Source organism: Ambystoma mexicanum, chromosome 6q, assembly GCF_040938575.1.
Source record: "Ambystoma mexicanum isolate Mex_15411 chromosome 6q, UKY_AmexF1_1, whole genome shotgun sequence".
Taxonomy (NCBI): domain Eukaryota; kingdom Metazoa; phylum Chordata; class Amphibia; order Caudata; family Ambystomatidae; genus Ambystoma; species Ambystoma mexicanum.
This window is the reverse complement of record NC_090937.1, coordinates 1,641,767,044-1,641,794,945: the sequence shown is the minus strand read 5'-3', so window position 1 is coordinate 1,641,794,945 and position 27,902 is coordinate 1,641,767,044. Positions and strand designations below refer to the sequence as shown.

At 45.1% G+C, this 27,902-nt stretch overlaps 1 protein-coding gene across 2 annotated transcripts; it reads right to left on the bottom strand.

Moving 5' to 3' along the window:
* Window positions 1-923: 923 nt before the first annotated feature.
* Window positions 924-27,481, bottom strand: LYRM2 (LYR motif containing 2). Of its 2 annotated transcripts, none has more exons than XM_069632430.1 (3): window positions 27,407-27,481; window positions 11,220-11,360; window positions 924-1,271 (listed from the first exon to the last, which is right to left on the bottom strand). In XM_069632430.1, the coding sequence occupies exons 1-3, from the start codon at window positions 27,464-27,466 to the stop codon at window positions 1,191-1,193; spliced, it is 282 nt and encodes a 93-aa protein (XP_069488531.1). In that variant the 5' UTR covers window positions 27,467-27,481; the 3' UTR covers window positions 924-1,190. The 2 variants fall into 2 exon arrangements, with proteins under 2 accessions (XP_069488531.1, XP_069488530.1); XM_069632429.1 differs by lacking the exon at window positions 27,407-27,481 and adding an exon at window positions 27,083-27,293.
* Window positions 27,482-27,902: the final 421 nt, after the last annotated feature.

Below are 27,902 nucleotides of genomic sequence, written 5' to 3'. Positions count from 1 at the left end.
ACGACTAAGACTGTTTTCTTTATTATTATTTGATGGTCGAGACGCTTCCCATTCTAGTTATTGGGCAAAGTAGGAGTTTTTCCAAACCACACGAAGTTAATAAAGGTTTTACAAATTGTATCTTTTGTGTCAGTGGCACACTTGTGATTGATACCATGGTGTCATACTTGTGATACCATCCCTCCCCTACAACGGCCACCATCAACACCAAACTCTCACTCTTGTCCACCCACCCTACACTGGCTCTATCAGACCCAACTTCCCTCCCCCTAAGAACGCTTCCATCTGCTTCTTTAACAGAGCGAGGAGTTCGCGAAACTGCTATCCACCACCCGACCCTCCCACTCACCTCTTGACCCTTGTCTCGCCTCACTCCTCAAAGAAATCTTCACCGTCGACTGTGCAGAAGAACTGGCAAGGTCCATTCTCAATGGCTCCCTCACCTAGGGCAACTTCCCAAACTCCTTCAAAACTGCACATGTCAAGCCTCTGCTTAAAAAAACATCCCTCAACCCCCTTCTACCAATCAACTACAGGCCAATCTCCAACACCAGATTCCTGGCAAAACTGAGTGCCCATGCTTCTTGCGCACATCTCAATGGCTTTGTGGAATCTAATAATCTCCTAGACCCTGCGCAATCAGGCATCCGTCCGCGGCACGGAACGGAAACCACACTGATCTCTATCTGGTATGTCCACAAAGTGACAGCAGACTCTGAAAGATGTGCAGCTCTTATCCTTCTTGACCACTCTGCAGGGTTAAACACCATCAACCACATAACCCTGCTTGACAGACTACATTCCTTAGGACTATGTAATTCACGACAGAGGTCTTACCAGGAAGGAATAATTTCATGGCATCCTGTTTAATTACTCCGGTTTCTCCATTTGTTTTTAATCTTACAGTTGAATTTCAAAATAACCAACTTTGATAAATATTTTATTACATGTAAAACACTGTCATTTTACACTTCACCACCTCAGTTTGTATGATGCATAAACCTCTGGCTTGCACCATTAAGTGTCTTTGTATCTCTTCTTCTTGTTCTTGCATCTGATCGATACTGTGGACAAGGGCTAGCTGTCTCCCATTGCTTCCGGTGCACAGCTAAAGAACTGCTGTCCTTAACAACCGCTTGCAATAGGAACATCCAGAAATCCTGAAGTACTCTCCTTGGCCCAGACGAGGCCTAGGATTTGGCCAACTGAAGAGATCTCTCCAGCTCTCGAAGCTGCAAATTCCCCTGTGTCAGCATCATACGAATCGTCACCTAGAAAACAGAGAAGCATAAAATAAGAGTTTTGCATGGGTGCAGAGGTAGAAGCAAAGAATGGGTGTGTGGTGAATCCTGTGGAGTCATTGCTGATCCCCAGCCTGAGCTCTCATCCCATGTGGCCAGGGGATGGCAGCCGCTAACTAATCCTGACCCTGGGAGTTGTGTTATGCAGGAGGATCCCCTGGGAGAAGATGGCTGTCAGGAGATGTGGTCATTCCCTCAGGAATGACACTGTATTCTTCTCTTTCATGTGTGGAGGACCCTACAACTGCAAAATTCCTGATGGCCTATTGTCATTTATTTATTATTACATTTGTATTGTGCACCTAACCCGCAGGCAACTGGGTGCATAGTCTTGGTTGCAGGTAATACATAGTTAAGCAGAATGGTTACAAGGTACATAGCATACAATGTTGGTTTCATGCTAAGCAAGCTTAAGAATTTGGTTACAATTTATGCAGATGTCAAATAGAGCATGCTTAAGAGTATGGTTGCAACGATTGTAGGCTTAAGAAGATGGTTACATATTAGCCGCCTTAAGATAATGGTTACATATTCAGGAAGCTTAAGAATTTGGTTACAGGTTATGCAGATCACATATAATGCATACTTAAGAGATTGGATACAGCAGTTACGGGTCAGGGAGTAATAGGGTGTAGGTCCTGCTGGGGTTCTTAGGAGTGAGGTGAGAGTAGCTAGATGCCCTGTGTGAAGAGCCACGTTTTTAGTTTTTTACGGAATGATAACAAGGCAGGATCCAGTCTTATAGTTACTGGCAGAACATTCCAATAGTTAGCTGCCATGACGGGGATGCTTCAGCCCCCTGCTTTTAGCCTTTGGAATCTAGGCTTAGTTAATTGGCCAAGATAAGAAGTCTGTGTTGGTCTGGTCGTTTGTTTTTTTGTTATTAGACAGGAGAGATAGCGAGGGATGTTGGATAGACATTTGTGAGCTAATGTTAGTACTTTGAATTTTATCTGGTCTTTCACAGGTAACCAGTGAATGTTTCTTTTGACGGTGGAAATATGGTCAGAGTTGTGAATATATAGTGCAGCTCTTATGGCATTGTTCTGCACGAATTGGAGTTTAAAGATATTTTTAGTTAAGGAGCTGGCAAAAATGGCATTGCAATAACCAATCCTGGAGAGATTAGCACTCTAGCCAAGGTGATGTGGATCTCTTCTGTGAGAAATGGTCTACAGACGGTGTTGAGTTTAGCTGTGTAGGAGGATGCTGAGGTGATCGCGTTGACTTGGCATGATAAGGTAACTGAGGAAACGAGATGAGGGCCTTTACCTCTTTTGCAGTTGAGATGATGTTTCCATCAATGTTGAACGATTGGTATAGAGGGGACAGATTTGAGTTTAGCTTGGCTATCCATGATAAGGAAATAGGTCGTCGTTTAGACATAGCTTATTCGGAGCTATCCAAGCTTGGATCAGGAGATAGATGGCATTTAGTGCATTTGTGTCAGTGGTGTAGTCCCCCGTTATCTGGATTAGTATATGGTTGTCATCAGCGTAGTTTGTGTATGACACACCTAAGTAGTCCAGTTTGTTGAAGAGGAGTTTAGTGAATGCGTTGTACATGGTGGGTGACACGCAAGAACCCTGCAGCACTCCGCAGGTGCCTGCAGTAGGTTTAGCTGCTGTGGAGACTCATCGTACGGTTAGACAAGAATGATTTGATCCACACTATGGCATCATTGGAAAAGTGGGCATCACTGGCTAGGTGGCGACATAGGATGCTATGGTTTACGAGGTCAAATGCCACCGAAGTCCAGAAGAAGAAGGATGGCAGCGTCACCTCTGTCTCTGATCTGGTCCATTTGTGCTTTAAGGTCTACTAGAGCAGTTTCTGTGCCATGGCTCGGGCAGAAGCTTGATTGTCGGAGGCCCAACAGGTGATGAGATTCTAAGTATTTTTGGATCTGTACATAGGCTACCCTGTCCAGAATTTTTAGCAGAAAAGGTACCACCGTGATGGGTCGGTAGTTAGTATGTACGTTTGGGTCTAGCGTCCATTTTTAGTAACACATTATGGCATTTTCTATACGCAGATTATATGCATTGCTTTTGGCCTGATGAATGGCCTTTCTGTAGTTAGATGCTAAGGAAGAGAATTGTTGTTTCATTGATGATTGATGGGTTTTTCCTCCAGATATTTTCTGCATTTCTTTTTTTGCTATGAAGGCCTTTCAATTCAGGAGTGAACCACTGGTTTAGGTGAGCTTTAGGTTTAGCTTTGCACTTGCTCAATGGGGCCTCTGCATGTAAGGCTGTTTCCATCACTTGATTATGGGAAGAAAACAATGAGGCAGGGTCTGAAAATTCTGCAGCATGTGCGGTGAGCAGCAAGATGTGTGGGAGAATGTTTTCTGGTGTAATGTTGCGCATGTTTCGGGCTTGAGTGGCTACCTATCGGTTTAGGCATGTTAGTGGATATGTTGGTGTTGATTTGGCATAGTATAATATTGTGGTCGGACCAAGGGCAGGGATCATTATTGGAGATATGAGTGGTATAGTTGTGGTCAGCGAGCCAGTCTACCGTACGACCTTTGACATGGGTAGGGCCAGCGGATCATAGGGTGAAACCATGTGTTGCAAAGGTATTGGCTAGTGAAAAGGCTTGAGAGGCTGAACTGTTATGAAGGCCTAGATTAAAGTCTTTAAGGACGATCACTTTCGAAGTGGGTTTTATATTTGTAGATAGCCACCTTGCTATGTCCCTATTGAATGAAGAGATGGGACATGGTGGCCTGTAGAGGAGGTTTAAGATTAGCAAGGAGGTGGCCAATATAGTGATTTCGGTGGACAGGAGTTCTCCCGAGGAGAAAGGGATTTTGGGGATTTCTCTGATGTGGATGTAGGATTTGGAGATGATGGCAATGCCATTAAACACATTCCTCCAATTGTAACATTCAAAAAACCCTTCTTGCCCACTACCCTAGATAGAATATCATTAATAACTCACAAGTACCTAAAACAGAAATCGCATCTCCAACTCATGATGATATTTTATTAGGCGAGAATCCCAAAGAAAATATCCTTAAAAACTCCTATTGACTCCAACTCCCACAGTGCCTCGGGTATTGAGGCAAAGAAGAAGGACAAAGAAGAGGGACAAAGAGTTAATGTGGATTGAGAGAATCCCTAAGGACAACGTGCAGACTAGTTGGAGTGTGAATCAGCTGAGCGGGACATTTAAAGATGACTTTCACCGGCAATCAGACGTTGTGTATGGAGTTGGAGAGAGAAGGCGCAGTCCGGGCAAAGCAAAGGGCAGAGCAGAAGAAGAAGAAGGCAGACGTGCTGGAGCACCAGATAGGTGTTCAATCAGCCTTTGATACCGGCATGGCGAGAGACCCAGAGGAGCGTGGCAGGCTCCAGGGAGAAGCCACGAGGAAACCAGCAGTAGCGAGGAAGCTGTACCGGGTGCAATGAAAGTAGGAAGTAGCCATGTTACCCGCAAGCGAACGCAAGACTGAGAAAAGAACTGGAACCAGGTCTGCCAAGCAAGGGTCGCCATTCTCACATCAAGACTTCGCGCAGCAGTGTGCAGGAGGTGAGGGACACAATGAAATACCAGGGAGTTGGCCTAAAGATAGTGGGAACCAGGGGCATATCGACAAGCACACAAGACAGTTAAAGGTGCTGTTTGAATACCGACCAAGTAAATTCAAAAAACCGAATTTGCAGAATTCCGCATGTTTGAAAAAGTCAATATGGGGAAAGCTGGAGCAAATGTCATTATAAGAAAATTAATGTTAACGAGGAAGCTGAAAGAAAAGATTTGCACATGTCTCCACGCATGAAGAATTCATAAGGGGAAAGTTGGAGCAAGCATTGTCCTAGGGAAATAAATGTTGATGAAGAAGTTGGGACCTGGAACTTTAACAAGTCTTCATATGTGAGAGGTCCATATGGGGGCGCTTGAGGCAAGCGAAACCCAAAGTCAAGGAAGTAGAGACAGTATAAGAGAGTTACTTTGCTATGCTAGAAGAGTATTTAAAGAAGACCCAATAAAGTGGCCACATCAGGCAGTGAGGCTTTAGGAGAGAGAAAAGAAACCTGGCAGGAGATCATACCAGGGCATCCACCCAAAGTATATAATGAAAGGAGACATTGGACCTCATTACGAGTGAGCCAGTCCAGATCGGCTCACTCCTTGTTTGCCAGTAGGGGCTGTGAAATATCAGCAGGCCTGACCCGCTCAGAGTTCAGACCGCTGTCGGCAAAGAAATCACTGAAGCAGGGGCACCGTTAACAGTGCCGGTGCTGCAGGGTTCCTATTCCTGTGCCGTCCGATTACCATTCCTCCGCTGCCTGCAATATCCTGGTAGTGCAGGGATGCCAGGCGGGGGAAACAGGAAGGCAAGTGTGCCTGGTGGCTTACCAGCAGACTCATAGATTAGGCTCACTGTCCAAGGATACCTGGCAGGAGAGTAAACCAGGGGATCTGAGGAAACCACAGAGTACTTTCTGGCAAGGGAACATTCCATGAATTCATCTTCAAATCAGTAGTAAAAAAAAAAAAAAAAAAGAGACCCTTTTCCCTTTGTGAAGCAGTTTTATGGAAGAGAAACTTGGGCCATCGTTCCAATAACAGTTGTGTAAAAAGAGACCTTTTTACTAACTTTGTGAAACTGTTAATTAGAAGAGACATTCTGACCCTATTTAAGGAAACATTTATTGTGTCATCCTTCCTTAAGTAATTCCCAACATTAACCCCCCTAACACTAAAGAATTCTTCAATATATAAAGAGATGAGAGAAATCAAAGATGCAAGTGCATGGATCATGGACAATGTACAAGAAACATTTCAAGGGTGACCAGATATGTTTTCTGCGCTATAGGGAACCAAGCTGCACCTCACTGATGAGGCCCAACAAGGCAGAAACATGTCTGGGGTTGCTTGTTTTTTCATGCAGTGGGTACCTGGCCTGGCGGTTGGGCCAGGCTGCTCCCATTGGTGGTAGTACCTGGCTGATATGGCTGGACCCCTTTTGCAGTGGCACAGATGGGCTAAAAAAACAGTGGTGTGGATGTCTGCCCAGAGCAGTGCCAATCATTTAGATTTATTCAAAACCTTCCACCCATCACGTTTTTTGGTTACACATATGAGGGATAGCTCTGGTTGCCTGTCCTTGTATACCCGTTACAGGGACAGAGAACATGTATGTATTACCCTAATTCATAGAAAGATCGTGGACAAAAATAACTGGGACAGCCCGAATAAAAATATGGCAATGTATATACATGGGCAACTTTGGTTAATCCTAATACAATGGACAACCAAAGGATGCATGTCTGTGTATGGCCTGGATGCATGAACGGAGACCATGGATGAAATGACAGTGATTCATGAACAGAGAATGGACAACGTGCTGTGGGCATAAATCAGAGCCATAGCAGGGAGGACCACATACATTTATGGGCAACTGATAATCCCAGATGCCAAAAGAAAGGAGTTCCCATCTGCCATCCCACTAGAAATCAATAGAGCCTGTGAAGCTCCGGCCTCAGCAGGATTACACTGCTCCAAACTCTCCTTCTCTCAAATGCTGTTGAATTTAATAACTTGAATCAAGATCCGAAATATAAACTGTGTGTATGTAGGCCATTGATATAGGAAAAGCTTAGCTAGAAAAAGCTTAGCTAGAACGCAAAGGAGCACTGTACAATTTAGGTGAGTATAACATTGGAGGTGTGGGGGGATGGGGTCATCTTGTTGGTAAATGGTTCTCATTTCTCGGTGAGGGTTTCTTTGAAGAGCAGGTCTTCAGATCCCTCCTGAATCGCAGGAGCAAGGGAATACAGTCTGATCTTAGGTGGAAGGTTGTTAAAGAGCGTGGGAGCATAGAAGGAGAATGCTTATTTTCTGTCCCATTTCTTGACATTCTTGATTTCCAGTTTGGCGATATCTTGGCTGATGTTGTTGCGTTGACCTCCTGAGGTGGTGGTCCTTTCAGCTAAGTATGATGGTTTCTTGGACAATATAGCTTTGTAGAGAAGTTTATGCAGGATTGGATGGGTAGGTTCAAGTCCAGTGTAGTTCCTTGAGAGTGGGAGAAATGTGGTAGAATGTCTGCAGTTGTGCAATGAAGCATGCCTGGGCTCTCTGGACACCTTTCAGAGAAATGGTTGGGGCATCTGCTGGAAGGGCGTTGCCAGTCCTTTGGGGTCCACAGCCCTTACAATGGAACTACAAGTATGAAGTTGTTCCCTAGCACACTATGCAAAAATCAAACCCTTCATCCCACTGCATGACTTACACATTGTGGTCCAAGCCCTCGTGATCCTGCACATAGACTGGGGAAATGCCCTTCTTACAGGGTTTCCAACCACACACCTCGCCCCCCCTCAAGACAGCCCACTATATCGCAGTTTGTCTTGTTATAGGCACCTACAAATTAGACAATCTCCCCTACACTGGAAGAGCTTCAATAGTACATTTTCCCCACCACCATCATATTCTAATTTGCCTGTATCACCTACAACCAGTCTCAGACTGAATACAAAAATACTCAGAAAGAGAACTTCACAAATGACATTCAAAGTTAGAGTCTATATACTCATGACACATTAAATGATAGGATACGTTATTTATATTGCGCTTAATATCCAGAGGTTTCTAAGCGTGAACCCTGGGATCGAACCTGTGGTGCTCCATGTCGTCTTGCTTCCATGACAAGGATGTTGCCCCTGAGCTATCCTCCCCAGACTGGGAGGCTATGGTTAATCACAAAATCCATTCAAATCAATGTTTTTTTATGGACATAATGAATATAATAATGAAGCTGCTGCAAACCTTATCATGAAGGTTGTAGATTCACCGGGTGAATTTGATCAGCTATATAAGCAAGGGGCCCAGTGAGCTCGGGAAGAAGACAATGCAATTCAGGAAATGCATCAGCACTTCTTAGAATTGACAGAGGCACAAGCATGCGGTAATCAGTGTAAGTTGATTGCTTTAGCTCTTGTGTAAAGAACAGAAGACAATTTGACATTTTAGGAGAAGTCAGAAACATTTGAAGTTGAAGAATTACATATTTATTAGAAAGATAAAAGATTGAAGGAGGAGTTATAAAACACGAAAGACAAATAGTTTCCAAAGCGAGGACATTAAAAACTACCCCAACATAGGGCTTCATAAGAGCCTACTTAGCAACTTCAACCAAAGGTAAGCCCCCGGAACCGTAGCCTAGGAGGCATGGCGATTGCAAAGCAAGTCATAAAATAAGCAGTGTCGCATAGAAAATTGCTATGCAATTCTGTAGGTTTGCTCAATAAATTGACAATTGTGCAACAAAGTTAGCTAGATAGGTTACCCTGTTCAATAAAAGCACTGCTCATCCAGAATTCCTCTGTGGCTTTCGCCACCCGCTTCTCCGTTCACTGCAAGTTCACAGGGGCTAATGGAGAGGGAGTGCAATAGTAATCACCTCCTTCACTCTTAAGAGTCAAAGGCCTGTGGGGGAGTGCTAGGAAAGATTATTTTTCTTTAAAAAAAAAATTGAAAACCAGAAGTAATATGGATGATACTTTTATTAAGCTAAGTATATCCTCTTTGGCAAATATATATTGTCTTTGGTAAAAACTGGCATGTGTACGTTTATTAAAAATAGGCATGCAATTCCATTCCTAACAATTTTAGTTGTTGCACAATGCATAACTACAGTATTGATTCTGTATTTCACTGCATTGTCACCATGGTTTACAGTAACGTTTAGGTTAGTTTATCTAAATCTCAGTGTCAACTAGATGGTTTTTGGGGGGAAGAGGAGATGCATCACATTGATGTTTGAACACCTCTGAAAATGTACATGATCACACAGCCAACTGCTTTTAATGTCAAATCTAGTTCTGCGACCGGACCTGCTGGTTGCATTTATCGGCGCAACTGGTGCTCAAAAGCATGAGCGGTTTTATACCAGTTATCCTAATAAAGTGAGATCGCAGCAAATTACAATATTCCACCTAGTTTGACCAGTTCTCTGCCTGCTTTGCCATCTATTCTGCTTAGTTTAACTTTCTTTCCTCTTACATAATGAATACACAAAGGTAACTAGATGTTTACGCAAAGGAATGACCAATAGTTCGATCCAAACTGTACATCGACACATCTACTGCAATACCAAACACTGTAGTTAGCCTCCAGAGCTCACTTTTCTCCGATTAGGATTGCATTATATATTAGCACCTACGGGAGAGAGCTGGCCAAACTGTTTTTAGAGCCTTTTTATCAAATCTATTTATTTTTGCCCGTTCATGCAGCTAACCTTTTATATCTACACACACTTAGCCAGAGCTCACAAAGTCCACTCACTCACTCTCATAATCCAGTAGATTTTATGAAGGGCGAGTACCATTTGCAGGGGAGGTTTGAAACGTAAATGTATAATGCCGAAGTTTCACTATGTATAGCAGGCTTCTGGGAGGCAGCAGTGTGCCAAACTAAGTTGTTTCAAAAAAGGTAGCAGGCGCTCCTCTCCAGAAAGAACATGGCATGATAACCTGTTCCGAGATGAGAATTTGCAGCACACGCTTTTTGCTCACTGTACCTTTCACAGACGGGAAATATCCATTTGCATATCAGTCTTTGTCCCGCCCACATGGGCAGTCCAACACGAAATGCTATGGAAATTCCTCTCTGAACAAGAGTACCAACAGCAACCCCATACACGTGTTTCAGCCTTGTTGGGCCTCATCAGTGAGGTGAAGCTGTGCCTCTCTGAGCACAGTGAGCAGGGAGTCCATGTCTGGTTACCCCCAGGTAACTCAGGGTGACCAACCCCAAGTTCCTTGCAAATATTTCAAAAAAGGTAATAGGCGCTGCTCTCCAGAAAGAACATGGCATGATAACCTGTTCTGAGATGAGAGTTGTGCAGCACACACTTTTTGCTCACTGTATCTTTCACAGACGGGAATTAGAGAGACACAGCTTCACCTCACTGATGATGCCCAACTAGGCTGAAACACGTGTATGGGGTTGCTGTGATACTCTTGTTCAGAGAAGAATTGCCTACCATTTTGGTGCTGGACTGCCCCTGGGCAGGACAAAGACTGATATGTGGGGAAATGTCTTCTCTGTGAAAAGAACAGTGAGCTAAAGACGGTATCAGGTATGAATATCGCCACATATGGTCGCCGTAAATAATATCGCCGGGAAAGTGTTGTGGCGATATTATTTGGGTGACCATATATGTGGCGATAGGGGAAAACATTTTTTTTTAGAAAATAAAAAATACTAAAAAAAAAAAAAGGAAAGAAAATTGGGGGTTGCGGGGTTGTCCCCCGCATGTTCCATGCAACAATGTCGCCACAAAACACGACAATTTCTCGGCGATATTTTTGCATGGCGGTATTTTTGTGGCGACATTATTACATGGAACTCTAAAGACTTGGTTGAGACTCTCCCCGGGGACATCCAACCAAGAACAAGTCAATTGGCTGTGTTCGTGCTGGTAGAGAGTTTTCCAGACCCCCCCTCTGTTTTGCATGCCAAACTAAGTGGGTTTGTGGTGACATGTACTATTTTACATAAATCTCATGCTATGGATTGAGTGCATTTCTTTTAGGTCGAGTAGGTAAACTAAATTACTTAACCGCAAAGCCTAGTGGAATTTGAAAGAATTAGCAAGGCCCGATTCCTCTCACTAATATCTTACTTCAGCGGTACACAAAAATCCTGTATTGTACTCATTTGATGTTTTGGATCCCAATGATATTAAACATATCAGTACACCATTGCTAATCAAATGGGTGAGTTTGCTAATCAAGAACATTGTAATGATCATACTCTGCTAATCAATTTTTGAAAGCTAATGTATGCCTTGCAAAGCACCGATCTCAGACATTTCATGTGGGTCTACATAGGAACGGCAGCCAAATGTAACCCATCCCCCACCCACACCACAAGGCCTTCAGCCCTCCCCTGTACCTCATCTGTGGTTTCCTTATTCCGTTTGAACTCCTCGCGAGCCCAGTCCTTCATGTACCGTCGGTCCGCTTCGTTTGGAATCTGGCGGATTGTCTGAAATATCTTCCGGTATAAGCTAAGAACTTGCTGTCGCCTCAGGAACTGCAACCAGAAGCCAAAGCACACGGTTATACATGCACACCGCCTCACACACTGCTATCTTCACACTTCATGGATACAATCCTCTAGAATGTACAAAACACCAGTCTCATAACACCAGAAACCATACCAAACCGTAGAAACAGCAACCGCAGCACTCCAAGCTAATTAAGTCTTTCTAAATAAATGAGATTTCATATAGAACCCCGACATACATTCGTAGACTGTGCTAGAAAAAGCACAGCATTACATACGAGAAAAGGTATTATACACTCGCTATCCACAAAGGCTTTGTTCAAGACAGTTTAACAGGGTGAAAATCCCAAGAAAAGGATAATCCGCCATCCTTGCAGATGTATTGGCAAACATCCTGCTATTACTTTTACAACAGGCCTCAGGACAAACATGACAGGCGTTCCAACACATGGGTGGGGGAGGGGAACTGGGGGAGAGGGCTGACGAACAGTGCTGGAAATAAAAACTTTTTAGTGTTGGCTCCTCCAGTGAAGAGGGGGCTCCAGGGGGAGGTGGGTTAGAAGTCATATCCCCATAAATAAATATTTGATTAATTATGAACACCTGGAAAATAATCCAAGAGGAGCCTTATGAGCATTATAATGTTGCAAGTATAAAAGGTGCACACCTTTTAAATCTACAAAGCTGTATTTAAATAGAGTACACTTCTAACAAGCAATTTCACAAGCATCCTGCCGAGCCCCGTGCGGACCGGCAGTTACCATGGCGCCTGAAAACTGCACGAAGACAGCGGCAGCATAAAGCACGTCATTGTGTATGCATAATGATGTTATGAAGTGGACCTGTGGCAGAGAGCACCAGGGTCAGAATAAGAAGAGGAACCAGGCGTCTGCGCTTCTCAGTGGTCACGATGTGGGTACCTGTTGTATTTATTCCGATTCCCTAATGTTGACCCGGCCCGGGTTTCTCCTGTCTAACCTTGCATGATCAGTGGAACTGTTTGCCTGGATACATTACGCGTCTGTGTACTGACCTGTAACTCCTTAGGATTTCCTCTTGTTTTTCCTTTGAAACGGTTTGCATGAATGTATTGCCCGACTGTGCATTGTCCTGGAGGACTCCGCTGAGGATTTGCTTTTGTTTTTCCGTTGGACCTTTTTGGCCTGGATATATTGCTTGACTGTTGACGATTCTGAGGACATTGTACCTTCTCAACTAAGGCAAGACCTTTCCCAGGGGGCCAGGGTGGTGCGCCCACAGTACAATAATCCCCCTGGGGGTTGTGCGCAGCAGGAGGATCACCTGGGAAGGGAAGCTCTTTATGGGACTTGGGACAATCATCTTCAGTGGACGCAATATAGTCCCGCAGGCAGTCCTTTGATCCCCTCGTCAGAAATTAATTTCCATCCCATCTGCCCTGATGTGACTGACATGTTTTACTATGAAATCAAACCAACTAATTAATTAATGCAGAGTAAAAAGCAAATCAGTAGTAACTTATATGTGAGACCACATACTGAGACGAGGAAGAGACCTGCAATGGTGAAGATCACACTGGTAAACCGAAGTGTGCAGTCTAGTTCTTTTGGGAATCTCATTGGTTTAGGGGAACTCCCATTACCAACGCGGGAGTTTAAATGTACTACAGATGAGAAGCAGAGCGTTATCTGGATTGCTGTGACCAGAGAAAAGAAGCTGCAAGCTGGAGAGCAGCAAACAGACGCAAGACCGACATGGAGAGAAGACGCAGTCTGTCGTGGAAGGCGAAATAAAAAACGTAGCTTAGAAGCTGGCTAATCTGAAGCTCACTTACTGAATAGAAGCTGGAGCGTCTTACCATGTCCACAGCAACGCCAAGGCAAGGGCATGGAACGTTGCCTAGGAGAAACCGAAGCGAGAACAAGCGCAACGAGTACCAGAGCCTCAGGATGGACTCTCACAGCCCAGAGGACACAACCCAAGAACGAAGGTAAGCGGGCTGGTGGGAAGGAAGGAGGGGGTCCGGGGAAGCTGAGAAAAGCACAGAAAGGGCCAACTAAGGGTCTGAGAACATTTTATTTTAATACTATGAGAGAAATACAGAAAACAAGAGGAGAGGAGTAGTTATCCCAACCAATAATGGAAATTTAACAAATGAATGCATAACATGTAAGCATAGGATAAAAGGAATGTAAGCTTGGCTGGAGAGTGAACCAGGCTTTTGTAAACAACAACTGTGAATCTGGGACCTGCACCCAAGTGAAGTAGAGCATATAAGGGGATCAAGGACTGTCTAAAAGCAAGTCCAAAAAGAAGGAATTTGGCATGAGAGTAAACCAAGCAAGCCTGAAGTTGCATTGCGAGACTGGGACCCACACCCAAAAGAGAGACTAGAGATAAAAGGGTCTGGTACCGCCAAAATAAAATCAGAAATAACAGGGGCTGGATCCCTAGATGAGAAAGAAGGAGAATACAAGAAGCAGCTGGGTCTTGGCAGGAGAGCACACCAAGACCCCTCAAGTATTGAGTCTGGGATTTGCACCCAAACATAGAAACCGTAAGACTGAGAAGCGTGTTGTAGTATGTTTGGAGGACCATTTATGTTTTACAAGAAGAAACTGGGTCCTTTTTTTTTTTATTGTGTTAACCATTAGGTTTTTACAAAATTGAAATCAAAATCAAAATCAATCTTCCTCCTTGGGACACCACTTGATTCCGTCGAGTCGGGAATTAGTCTAGCTCGCCAAGACTATTGCTCCGAGCTGACTGGCCGGTCACATCCGTCCGGTGTGTTCGCTCTTCTGAGAGCAGCGTCCAGGAATTTTGCGGTCATCCTAGACCATCTGGGCGAGTCTCCAGTAATTAGCCTGTTCCAGCGGGTTTCTTCATCGAGACTGATTTCATTAGATGCAAGTGGTGCCAGATAAGTTAGTCTTTCAGTTGTTAGGGCTGTACATGACATTATAAGGTGGTAGCTGGAGGGATCTCCACACAGGCGACATTGATTGTCTAAAGCGCCATCACGAGCCGCTAAAATTTCCCTTGTGTTTAGCAGGTTCAGCCGTGCTCTCATGAATGTCTTCCTCAGCTTCTTCTCCGGGAATTTTTCGCAGTATTTTAGAGGCTCCCTAAGCCGATTGTGTGTGGGAGGTAGATGCTTTAATGATTTGTATTGGAGGACCCTTTCAGCGGTGTTAATCCAGTCTTGATCGTCCAGTTTCTTCTTTACCCTCCCAGGGTTATTGAGGAGTGTTTCGGTTGAGCAGGCCACTTCTTCCAGTTTTTCATGTATTTTATTTACCCACGCCAAAAGCGGTTTACTGGAGCCCTTTGTAATTTCGATTTTCATGAGCTGGAAGATTGGTAACGAGTCTGGCGACAGGATTTTTCTGTACAATTGGACCGCACTTTGGATTAACACTGCGGATAATGATTGCAGTCCAAGATCGCGACGAATGGCAGGCATAGGTGCGGATTTTGGGAGTGCTAGAACAGACTTCCAAAGATAACCTTCCAGCTTAGGCCAAATTTCCACTGGTAGTGATAGATTTGCCGCCATTCCGTAAGTTAAAGCTGGTATGACCTTAGACTTGTAAAACTGAATGGCTGGGGACCATGAAAATTTGCCAAATTTATTGTCAACAGCACGGGTTTGGGAGGTAAGGCTGCGGGTTTTTTCCCATAGCGAATTCAGGAGTGAGTTGTCTTTCAGTGAGTTATCAATCATCACGCCTAGATATTTGAACTCGTTCACAGACTCAATTTTGGTTTTGTTCAGATTCCATGTGGGTGTTTTCTTGCAATCTTTAGAGCTTTTGAGGAAGGAGATGATTTTTGTTTTCTGCGAATTGATCTTTAAGTTGTTGGACTCCATATATTTTGATAAACTGTCGATCTGTCTTTGGAGTCCGATGGCCGTCTGGTCCAGCAAGATCAAGTCGTCCGCGTACCACAATCTGGACATTTTTACCTCACCCAGCTTCGGAGGAAACGCTCGAACCGCTTTTTCGGTCTCTTGAAAATCGCCAATAAAGGCGATGAAGAGCGCTGGGGCTAGGGGACAGCCTTGTTTAACCCCTCTTTCGGTGCGGATTGGATCCGATAAGCTTCCCTGTTGACACAACCTCACTCTCAGTGAAGTTTTTGAGTGGAGGGCCTTAATAGGGTCCAAGATTGGTTTGGGGCACTTCCAGCTTTCTAGCTTTGCCCACAATTTGGCTCGATCCACTGTGTCAAACGCCTGTGATAGGTCAATCATGGCCATATGTACTCCTGGGGCACCACCTTTGACTCTCGCTTTGATGGTATTCAGGATAAGGATATTTATCGCTGTTCCCGCTCCTTTTTGGAATCCAGTCTGAAAAATGTCGAGCAGCGGCGCTTGACTGGCCCAGTCTTTAAAGTAGTTAAGTGTCAATGAGGCAAATATCTTCCCAATAATGTCTAATAAGACAATTGGTCTGTAATTGCTTGGGTCCGACCTGACCCCCTTTTTATAGATCGGCACAAGGACCGCCTCAGTCCAGGTCTTAGGGATTTGTTTTTGTTTACGGCATTGCTCAAACAGCTCACAAAGCAGGCCCGCCCAGGCTTTGGGATGCTGCTTCAGGTCTAGGTTGGTAAGGCCGTCCGGGCCGGGGGCCCTCGAGTTCTTCAAACATGAGATTGTGCTCTCGATGTCTACCAAGACAGCCATATTCACCCAAGGCTCTCTCTGATCTCCTTGTTGATGTGGGGCTGGACTTTTCAGAATGTCGGCTACAGGCAGGGCGTACAGATCCGTGAAATATAGACTCCACTGTTGTTCAGTAACATTGCTTAGAATCTGGGGGGTATTCTGGCCGTTGACCGATTTTAGTATAGACCAGAAGTCACGGCTATTTTTAGAGATCCCAATTTTCAGCATTGCCTCTGCGTCTTTCTGATATAAATTTTGGCGTTCTTGTGTGAGCCATGCTTTATATGCTTTTTTCCCCCTTTGGTAGGCTTTCCAACATTCTTCATTGTGATTATTTGCCGCTGCTCTTTTTAATTTTCTGATTTCTTTGCGTTTCGTTACAACCTCAGCATTGTAAATGTGGACGTGTGGGGGTTGATGTCGCACTTTCCCGCCAAAGTCTACTTTATGTGGTATCAATAATGATATATATTCTGGACGTTGGACTTCTGCGCACTTGTTGGCGATTGGTTGTTTTTTGCGCAATCTTTCCTTTACTTCAATTATGTTGTCCGAAGTCAGACGGATACGATTTTGATGCTTGTTCGTGATGATTTCAAAGGGATAGGTTGGTCGGACTTTCACTTCACCACTCCAAGATAAGTGCAGCAGGTTATGGTCACTTTCAGTTGTTCTTTTAACTCTGAATTCATGGAAGTGTGGAATTAAGCCCTCTGAAATGAAGATATAATCTAGAACAGCAATAGACGATTCTCTTTCCCAAGTAGGGAGTGACGTACCACCTTCTTGGAGAGTGGCCACGTTACGCAGCTGTCTAGACCTCATCAGGGCTAGCCATGCAATGCCTCTCTCATCGATTTTTCTCAGGGCAGGGCACGCCGTTTCATCAGTTGAGCATGTTCCACATTTGGCATTCAGATCCCCACAGATGATGAAATTCGGGATATTGTGACTAATTCTGATGTCATTGATGGTGTCAGCCACTTGGTTGCAGAAGTCTTTTGTAGTGGTTTTCTCGGGATTCCAATAGAGATTGAGTATGGCAAGGTCAAAGCAGAGCCTCCCCTTCCCGCCCTGTCCTTGATGGTGCCAACTGGCCATTGTGGCTAACATGCCATACTCCTCTCTGATTTTCTTTTTCATCACGATTCCTGAGCCCAGACGAACAGCGGTTAGCAGTCCGCCTGACGGTCTGCCCATCGTGGGTTTCTGCGCTGGAGATACCTCAATTGTGAAACCTTCCAGCGATGGTTTGTCTGTCAACCAGGTTTCTTGGAAGCAGATTAGATCAAATTTATTCCAATTTATACCACTAGGTTGGGTTAAGTGGTGATACCCTCTCGTGTTCCATGACGCCATCTGAAGGACCGTTTCTTCCCAGTGTTCGACCTTGTTGGTAGACGGCTTCTTCGCACAGACGGCATCATGGATTAACTGCTAACCCTTTTTCGACCTGCCGAAGGTGTCGGCGATCCATTTCCAGGGCTTTAGGGCCGTTGTTGCTGGTACAAATTGCTTGGACCGCGCTATCTGGTCATTACCTGGCAGGTGAGACCTGGGACTTCCCTCTCCTTGACATTTGCCATTTTGAGCTCTATTACTAGATCCAACCCTTTTGCGAGGGTAATCGTCTTGGCTTCTCCACTCTTCTTTTTGACGGTCTACCGGGCGGACTCTTCTCCTGAAACTGGGTCCTTTTGAAAGCTCGACTGGCTGAGAACATATATACGTTTGCTTTCTGAACACTATTTTCTTTCAAGGGAGATCATCCTTGCAACTTTGATAGTTTATAGAGTGAGGGAGAGAAATGGGTTTTTGGGGACGTGACGGGGACAGACTTTTACTTTGACATCCTGACTGTTTTCATTATTTCTTTCAAGGCAGGGAGATCCTCCTTAGATTTAGGGATAGAGAGGCCTTTTTCCAATCCTTTTGAGAGCAATAAAAGTCTAGATACAAAAACATGCCATCCGTGTGTCCGAGCCTTACTTCTGGTACCTCACACTGTGCACCAACCTGGGACTGCTTTGGATGTTCCTTCGTTTTTCCTTTGGAACAGTTTGCCTGGATACCTTGCCCGACTGTGTTCTGAACTAGAACGGATGGATTTGCCATGTACTTTCTTCTGGAACCGTTTTTCTGGTATAATTGCCCATCTGTGTACTGGTCTGGAACTGCTTAGGGTTCGCCATAGTTTTTCCTTTGGAACTGTTTGTTTGGACATATTGCTTGACTTTGTACCAACCTGGGACTGCGTTGGATTTGTGCTGGTTTTTCCATTTGGCACTGTATGTTTGGATATATTGCCTATCTGTGTACCGACCTGGAACTACTTAGCGTTTTCCCTAGTTTTCCTGGAACTGTTTGCCTGGATATATTTCCTATCTGTGTACCAACCTGGAACTGCTTAGGGTTTGCCCTAGTTTTCCTGGAACTGTTTGCCTGGATATATTTCCTATCTATGTACCAACCTGGAACTGCTTAGGGTTTGCCCTAGTTTTCCTGGAACTGTTTGCCTGGATATATTTCCCATCTGTGTACCAACCTGGAACTGCTTAGGGTTTGCCCTAGTTTTCCTTTGGAACTGTTTGCCTGGATATATTTGCCATCTGTGTACCAACCTGGAACTGCTTAGGGTTTGCCCTAGTTTTCCTTTGGAACTGTTTGCCTGGATATGTTTGCCATCTGTGTACCAACCTGGAACTGCTTAGGGTTTGCCCTAGTTTTCCTTTGGAACTGTTTGCCTGGATATATTGCCTGTGCACCGATATATAACAGCTTTGGATTTAGCCTGTTTTTTTTCTTTTGGAACAGTTTGCTTGGATATATTGCCTGCCTGTGCATAGACCTTGAACTGTTTGCTCTCTTTGTTGTTACATTTCTGCCAGTCCTTTTTGACCCCGTTCTTGATTTTCAGTGACCAACTGGTGTGCGTAGTAACCCATACTAGCTCACTGGTTTTGATTTGCTTTTCTTTAGGGGTGGGTAATGTATCTCTATTGTAATATACATTTTGTTTAAACATGTCCTTCACAAATATTTAGATTTTACTACCTGGAAAATGATAGTTGAAGGAACTAGGTAATTTCCCACATGGCTGTATAAACCACATACATATGGTCCGGTGGTGAATCATGGCGCAGTCCTTCAAACTTCAAGTCCAGACCTATGATGAATGAGCGTTGCGCTCACTGTTAGATGCGCACAAAAAAGTGCCCGGTGGTGCCTAAAAGTCACAAAGTAACTTTTTTGGGAGCCAGAAAAAGTTAGGGTACGAATTCTGAAGGGGTGAAACGAGGTCCAATAGGCAGGAGTGGATCGTCTGTGATGAACAAAGCTATTACCAACATTCAGAGGACTTTAGGAAGCAGAGGCACCCAAGCCAAGGAGAAGACCACAAGCTGTGTAAAAGCGTTTGGATGAACAAAGCGCCACTGGTAAGTGTCTTCCGTACTCACCGCCCTTAGCTCAGTGTTAGTCCAAACTTGGCAGGTCTGGAAGGGGTTGTCAGAGGTTTGATTTCCTGCCCTCGATTCTGCTTCAAAGTGCACAGGTGCTGCAGGTGTCTGGCATGGAACAGGAGCTGTAATTCTCGATTTGGGTGATGAAGAAAGAAAACATTGTTGCAGCAGGTTTCAAGGCACAAGAAGGAAAGCGGGAAATGCGTCATCAGCGACCGTCAATGATGCACAGTGACGCAGGGGCACCCAACAATCGTGCGATCAAACGCAGCCTTCTATCTGGTAACCCCAGGCAGTTGGGCCGATGAAATTCAGAGGAAGAGTGCTTTGCAGTGCAAGCTAGGATTCCCCAAAGTCTTGGGTGAAAGCTTGACACAGCGACATTCCTGTACTGTAACCAAGGTTTGAGCTGGGCAGTCTACTGGAAGGCCTATGAGCACTTTCAAACAGGTTTTTTGCAAGGCAACCAGGAGGCGCCCAGAGTAATTAGTCCCACCACCCCAAACATTTGAAGCACCTTTGCAGGTCTTCCGAGATCAAGAGCAAAGCAGGGCACCGCCGGGACAACAACGGGATTTGGGTGCCAACCATACTATGTGTGCCTCAGGATCTTCCTTTGTTCTCCTCGGATCATCTGGATACTTGGCTCCATCTCCAGATTGGTTCTGACCTGTTGCTGATCTGCTGGTCTTCATTCAGGACCACTCCTCGTATCCTAAGTCTGGCAAGTGCTTGCACCGGGCCGACCAATGAGAAGGTCTGCCACACATATGCACATCTGCAATGGTCCAATGAGGGATCACTGGTTTTCTCATGCTCTCGTGCACATCAGAAATCTTGGAACCAGAAGTGTGGTTTAGGACCAGACAGTGCCAGCCCAATTACTGTGTACCCACACATGTGGCCTGCGGGAGTCTGCAAAAGAAGCGGCCTTCGCGGGCAACTGCATACCCAAATAAGGAACTCCTAGGCCAGAAAGACCAGGTAGAAGGCCAAAGGACAAAATAGCCAAACGAATGGACAAAGATCTGGTGGCATGGCCATGACCGGCACTAGCTACAGTCATGAGCCAAAAGCAGTAAGACCGCTATGGCTCGGTAAAGCTGTATGTTCCTAGGCACACTGTACAGTCACCAAATAAATCCTTATAGGGTGACTAGTGCCAGAAAACAGAAGGACCACATTGCGATGTACAGTAATGTACTTTGCGCAAGGATAAAATGTTACCAAAAGTGGCAACAAAGTCGAAAGACTTAGAGAAACGAGATTTCTCAGTACTGGCAGCCTGAAGAATGTATCAGTTTCCCCATAACAATGAGCGACCCCCAGTGGAATGCAGCTGAAGGCTGTGCGCCACTGTAAAAGTCAGGTCAGGATACTGTAACAAAAGCAAACAGGGGGATCCATAAATATAGAGGGAATGCCGAATTTAAACAAATCTTTTCCAACAGTTATTCAGAGTAAATTCTAATAATTCCCTGATCATGCCATAGTGCATTGGGTAAGAGCCCAGGATAAATGGTCAAATACTTTATAAACAAGTCTTAGAAACACTTGTGTACAGGCCCATTACAAATGACTTATATCATATCAAGTCGATGTTCTATGGAATGCACTTACATCAAATGTCGCTAGTATGACATTTTCCTTCCCTTCTACTTTATCCAGTTTTTGCAGTATGCGCGTTTAATCAGTCACATAAGATTTTAAGTTTTGTATGGTTGTTCAAATAAAAAGGTCTATATATTTAACAGGACACATTTTCCGCAATTCAGCAAACCCCACTTATAAGGGGTCCAACCTCAGGAAAGATTTCATACTCTATGAAAACTCTAGGTTCTCTCCTAATTTCCTATAGCACCCTGTCATCTTTAGCTGCACGGTCACTTGTTTCCTATAGTTCTATTTTTTAAGGATAACTATATTGCCACCCTTGGCAACCACTTTAATTGCAATCTTATCATCTTGAGTGGCATTCTAAAGAAACCTTTTCTTCCTGTGTAAAGCTAGGTCTATAGGCTCTTTTCTTTATAATGTAAGGGAGCAGAAGGCTCGGACACAATAATGGCACATTTATGGGTATAGACTTATAAAAATGGGTTGGAAAATGCCTATATATTCCTAGAGCTAATATGGGGGTTCCCTGCCTCACAGAAAACTAGTCTAACTTTCACAATGTCCAAAACTAAGAAGTCGGTCACTGTCGTGTCACAAAAGCCTACTTTGAGGAAGAGATCAGCCTTGCATAGTTGGTTTGAGTTATTAGTGTTGGGGACAGAAGTAAAGTGTTCTTGCTAGTTCCAATGAACAGAAAAGGTCCCAGTCTCTTGGGTAATCAAATGAGAGGAAATACGTTTTCACATGTTAAAGCTTCAAGGCTAGGGTCGGGTTCTTTTCCCAGTTTTCTTCATTATGGGCTTGCAAGCCCTTTTTATTCACCTAGGTAAATGTCACTGGTTGATTCACAAAACTAGATTTCTTGCATTCACGGTTCTTTACACTACCAACTTAGCCCAGTTTGATGTCAAGCTTAGGATTAGTTTGATTAGTTCCAGGGTCCTTAACCCACAATTTTTTCATGAGAGTTAAGGTCCCAGACTCGCAAGATAGCTTGGTTTATTCTCCTGCCAAGCGATTATCTTCTCATGGCTCATGTGGGTGCAGGTCCTCGACTCACAATATAACTCAGTTTATTCTCCTGGCAAGCTCTCACAGGGTCCAAGGTCCTCTTATTCTTAATTACATTTGGCTCTTGACTTTCACATGGGTGCGGGTCCGAGTCTCACAGTTCGTTATCATATCTATCTGGTACACTCTCAATCCAAACATAGGATTCCTCCGTCTTGCCTATTCTTGGGGTATCGTATGCGTTTGGTTCACTCTCCTGCCAAGCGCATGATTCCACTGTCTTAATTATTCTCAGCTTCTCATATGGGTGTGGGTCCCAGTCCCAATTCACTCTCCTGCCAAACATGACTCCTTTTTCTTGGGGTACCCATTTCCTTCTTTCATGGGAGGTACCGGCATTTCCCCCCAACAGCTGTGTTGCTCCTCGAGGTTCTGATAGTGTTTGGGTGAATGGCAGGGTCTGCAGCGTTTCTGCAGGTGTGTCTTTCTGCCTGGCTGTGGGTCCCGACTTGCAGGCAGTTCGCCACAGCCTAGGATGCCCAGAGGTACGTATCGGCAGCAACCCGAGCAGTCGTTCCAGCTTGGATCATGTTCGGGTTCTCCTTCTGCCCGCTTCATGGCTTCCCCTTTTTGCTTTTGACAGCCTGCCTGGTGCACGGCTCCTGCAATTCCTCATTGGAGGCTCTCTCTCTCCCTCTCTCTCTCTCTGTCCTCCAGCTGAGCTCCCTTTGAACTCGCTGGTTTGCATTCGTTCGGGCCAAGGGGATCTTGTGGGAAGCTAGACCGCTCACTCTGCTTCTCTCGAGTGATTCACGGACTCCAGGACATCTTCCGCTTCACAGTACTTAGCTTAAAGTCACATGTAAGGCATGTGGTATTCTGTTGCATTTCAGATTTGTCAAGTATATTAAAGTGAATGACTTGGCAGCAACACACATTGGCTCTATCTAGAGAGGTGGGAAGGAGGATTAGATATTAGAGAAGGGATTGGGTGTATTAAGGCAGGGGCATACTGTGTTCCTTGAGAATAGTCGCCCCCAATCCATATGAGGCTTCCTTCCCCCATGTGATCCTCCATCGGTGCACCACCCCCAGAAGGACTATTGTACTGTGGACGCACCGCCCTGGCCCCATGGGAAAGGTCTCCCCCGAGGGGAGAAGGGTCAACATCCGCAGATTCATCACAGTAAGTTTGGCATCTGTTCTAATTTCCAAGTCCTCAATCAGTGCCATATGGAAAGTGTCAACTGAATTGTCCTGTTCAAGACTTGGTGTGATTTACTTGGATATTCGATAACAAAGTTACATATGATGCGATTATCACAGCTCACAAAATTTGGTAATCAGACATTTCTACTAGTTCTTCAAGTGGGATAACTAGCGGAGTGCCCCTAATTGTAAGCTAACTGGAAGGCATCTTAAAATGTGTTGATTTCAAATGTTCGTTTGAATTTTTTCACAAACTTGCAAGGGTCCATTTGTACGTCGGCATAGTGAGTTTTACTGTACGGCTGGTGCTAAAGAGACCCTTCATGCAGAACTTTGATTTCTTCCTAGGTCCATTAATCTATCCGGCAAGTTAAATACTAAACTAGCCTAACAACCCCCCTCTCCTGCGTATGCCTTTCAGGACTACACCACATGCATTGCAATTGTGTAAAAGTTGGCTGCAAGCTTGTTAGTGCACTTACGTTATGTTCCTTTGGCCCTGTCCCCGGTCTGTGTTTCCATATCACCCATTCATCATGCAGGCTACCTCATCCAGTCCTGTATATGTTATTAAGGCACCCTGCCCAGGGATTGCTGCAGCCATCTGTAACTTTTTAAAATGACATCCTGGTTTTATTCAAATACATATCAGTGCTATCAATGAAAAGAAACAACCCAAATAACTCAAGGGAGTCCTAAAAGTATGGTCTCAATAAAAGAGTGTCAAAAAGCATCTAAACAGACTACATTGGCTACCAACAACACAACTGAAAGTACTGTAAATGAGATTATAGCCCTTGCCTTATGCGCCTTAAAAAATCCATATATGGGGTAACAGAAAACAAACATACTCTTTGCACTAAGTTCCTGACATCTAGCAAACTGAAAAAAGCAAACATACTTCAGTGCCAGACTCTTATATTTGGCAACAGGCGTCCCAATAGGTGTTTTGTTTGAGCTATATATCAAATGGAAAGCAACATTGTGCCAACCCTCTCTCTCTGATGGATTTTCTCATTTTTAACTATTCCAAGCAGACAAAAAAGGCAGGGAGTTCTGGTTATACAGTGTGCCTGGACCTTGTTTCTTTTTTTTTATCACAACTGGTAAACAAGCCATAATGCAAGCTGCCAGGTATGGGCACTGCACTAGCATTCCAATGAATTCATATGGATTTCACCTGCTTTACACCAGGTCTAAAAAGCAAGCATTAACCTACTTGGAATCAAGCCTATCCTAGATATGGGCAGATACGGTGGCCTGTGCTGGATGTCTCTGCGGTACCGGCCTTCATTAAACTGCATGGTCTGCATCTTTTCACATACATACCATCATGTACCATGCTATTCCAGAGATAGCCATTAAAGAGCTGTTTCTAGTTTTGACTATTAAGTGGTACTTTAACACAACATTTAATCCAAATCTACTGCATTGGAGTACAGATAGAAGTCAGGCGAGGTGTGAGCTAGAGACAGACACTTGTATGTGTTGCTTAGCTTTTTAACCACCGATTTAAGATTACGAGCCATGGTACGCCGTAAGGATATTCCTACTAAATGACCTGCTTCTTTCAGACCAAAACATGCCTTCAAGGGATCTCTGAGTTAGCTCCAACACAAAGTAACATCACACCCTGTGTTGCATAGGCCTGAAGTCAGAAATGAGCTCATGGCTTTTTTTGTTACGTTACTTTACTTTTATTTTAATTATTTTAATGCGCAGCCATGGACCCTGGGCAATAAGGGCGCGGACAAGGTCGAACAAGACATAAAACAGATAAGTGCATGTCCTCGCAAGGTCAACTAAGCCGGATAAACCATGTCCAAGCGAGAAAATCAGTACAACATCCAGGTCTTCAAGCCCTTCTTGAAGGCCGTCAGGGAAGCCTGGCATCTGAGAGCCGGTAGTAGCAAGTTCACAACTTAGGGGCAACAAAGAAGGCACCATTCTCAACCTTCTTCGTTCTACAACGTGGGAGAAACAAATAATTTTGATTACTGGACCTTCGAGACCTGCCATTAACCTTTTTGGTAATATGGTCTTCTTGATGTTACTGGCTTCGTAAATCGTGTTGCAGTTGTGTGGTGTCCAGGCACTCTGGCAGAGCTATAAAAAAATTCTACACCAATTTTTTCAGCCAGTTGATTTATAATCAAGGTTAGTGTGTGTGTTTGCATCTTCTTCTTGCACTGTAGTCCTGGAAAAACTACTCACTTTTACCTTGTGCATGTTACAAAGGCATGTGCACTGGGAAACTATATCCATATTCTCATAACATTTCCAGCTGTTGCCATGTTATGGCCAGGTAGTACCAATATGGCTGTGTCTGTCTAATGGCTCACCAACGCTGACACAAAAGCCAAACCGGTTAGCTTTGCATATGCTTGTTTGCTTCTAGGAGATTTATGAAGGGAAAAGCAAAGTTACAATCCAGAAAGTGCCAAGGAAAAATTTAGTTAATAAATAACTCCCAAGTTACATGAATACGTTGGCATGCATGAGCTGGGCTTATGACATAGCACACATTGCCTGCGTGTCCCTCTTCCTTGTACCAGAAATTACTCTGCATCTTAAAGGTGTCCTACCTTTCAAGACAACATACCCAATCAAAATTCCTAATTTGCCCTAGGCCCCAACCCGTGATCTTCCTTTTTTGTTTCTCTCCTTCTGGACAACGACTGAGGTGTCATGTCTAGGAGGCTCTCTGGTGGCACTGGAGAGTATGGTTTGCCCGCCTAGTTCATATGTCGTTGTCTTCCCATTACAGCTCCCTCAATTCCAACCCAGGCGTTGGACCCGGATTGTGATTTGAAATAGGAGGCTGACTATTCAAAGGGAAAGCTTAAGGCAGTTGTGACTGGACTGGAAGGTAGTGCTTCCTCTTTGGTCCACAGATCTCTGTGCTCCTCCACGCTAGCTTCTTATGCTCACCATTGGGCCTTCTCCATTTCCTAGTGTAAGGTACATGGGGTCCACCTGCTAGAATGTGGGGAGGGGTCTCTTTCCCAATTCATACACGAGGGGAATGACTTGGGCCGGTCATATTCCTTCCTGAGAGCAAAGTGGGCCTCAATTACGCCATTGTGAGACAGGGGGGTTGGTTGTGAAGAGGGGTCGTGTAGGTCCCATCATAGCTTGCCTGCTTAGGATTTCTCTGCCTTTGTCCTACAGTATACCCTCTGAACTCACACACTTTTGGCAGGTGACACACGCCATTTAAGCAGCTCCCTTACCCGCTAAGTCCATCACACTTCCATATTAGTAAATGGGCTTTCACCTGCCAAAAACAAAGCCGGGTGCTTTCCCCTGTCCAGGGACCATAAAAGGTAGGGAGCTATGCCTACAGCCAGGAATCTCAACCAGCCTGAGATTTACCTCTGGTGCTTTGTTCTCTAAATAAACCTCGTTTTGAATCCCTGCCCACCACGCACTGCGAACTTTCGGGCCTTAATTCACTTCTTAGGCCTGTGGCCAAGGACCTAAACGATCAAAGGTTGCTGGAAAAGGGCCTTTCACTAGTGCATTCGTTTCAATGGTACTCGGGCGGTACATTAGGGGAATGGCGGTCTCGTGGGACGTTATTGAAAAACTTATTCTTTGAGCAGACAATTCCGTGCGCCTGTTTGCAGCGCCTGGTATTGGGGTGTACAATAAGCACTGGGACGAGGAAGATGAATAATATTTGGTAACATATTTTTCCGTGAGGAGTAAAAAATAAAGTGAACACTGTGATAATGCTATAAGTCTAGCAATGGCGGGCGCTGCATGTGAGGTGCGGCACTCGCTGTCTGTACCTGTTTCAGAGTCAGGGCGACTGGGGGGAGCCTGGAGGTCGCCATGTTGTGATTGGCCTCCGCAGTCTGCCTATCACCCCACTTCCTGGTACCTCGGAGGACATGGTGGGGGTGTGGAGGTCGCCATGTTGTGATTGGCCTGAGCAGTCTGCCTATCACCCCACTTCCTGGTACCTCGGAGGACATGGAGGTCGCCATGTTGTGATTGGCCTCAGCAGTCTGTCCATCACCCCACTTCCTGGTACCTCGGAGGACATGGAGGTCGCCATGTTGTGATTGGCCAAAGCAGTCTGCCTATCACCCCACTTCCTGGACCCCTGCTACCTTGGAAGCCGGGGAGCTCGGAGGTCGCCATGTTGCGATTGGCCACGGCAGTCGGTTCATCGCCCCACTTCCTGGAACCTTGTTACCGTGGAGCACAGCTGCCTGGTTCTAGAGGTCGCCATGTTGTGGTTGGCTCACCAGACTGCCCATCACCCCACTTCCTGGTACCTCGGAGGACATGGTGGGGGCGTGGAGGTCGCCATGTTGTGATTGGCCACGGCAGTCGGTTCATCGGCCCACTTCCTGGAACCTTGTTACCGTGGAGCACGGCTACCTGGTTCTAGAGGTCGCCATGTTGTGGTTGGCTCACCAGACTGCCCATCACCCCACTTCCTGGTACCGCGGAGGACATGGTGGGGGCGTGGAGGTCGCCATGTTGTGATTGGCCTGGGCCGTCGTCACGTCACCCCACTTCCCGAAAACTTGCTACCTTGGAGCCGGAAGCTAGGGAAGGAGGCCCGGGTATCGCCATGTTGTGATTGGCCTCGGCCGTTGG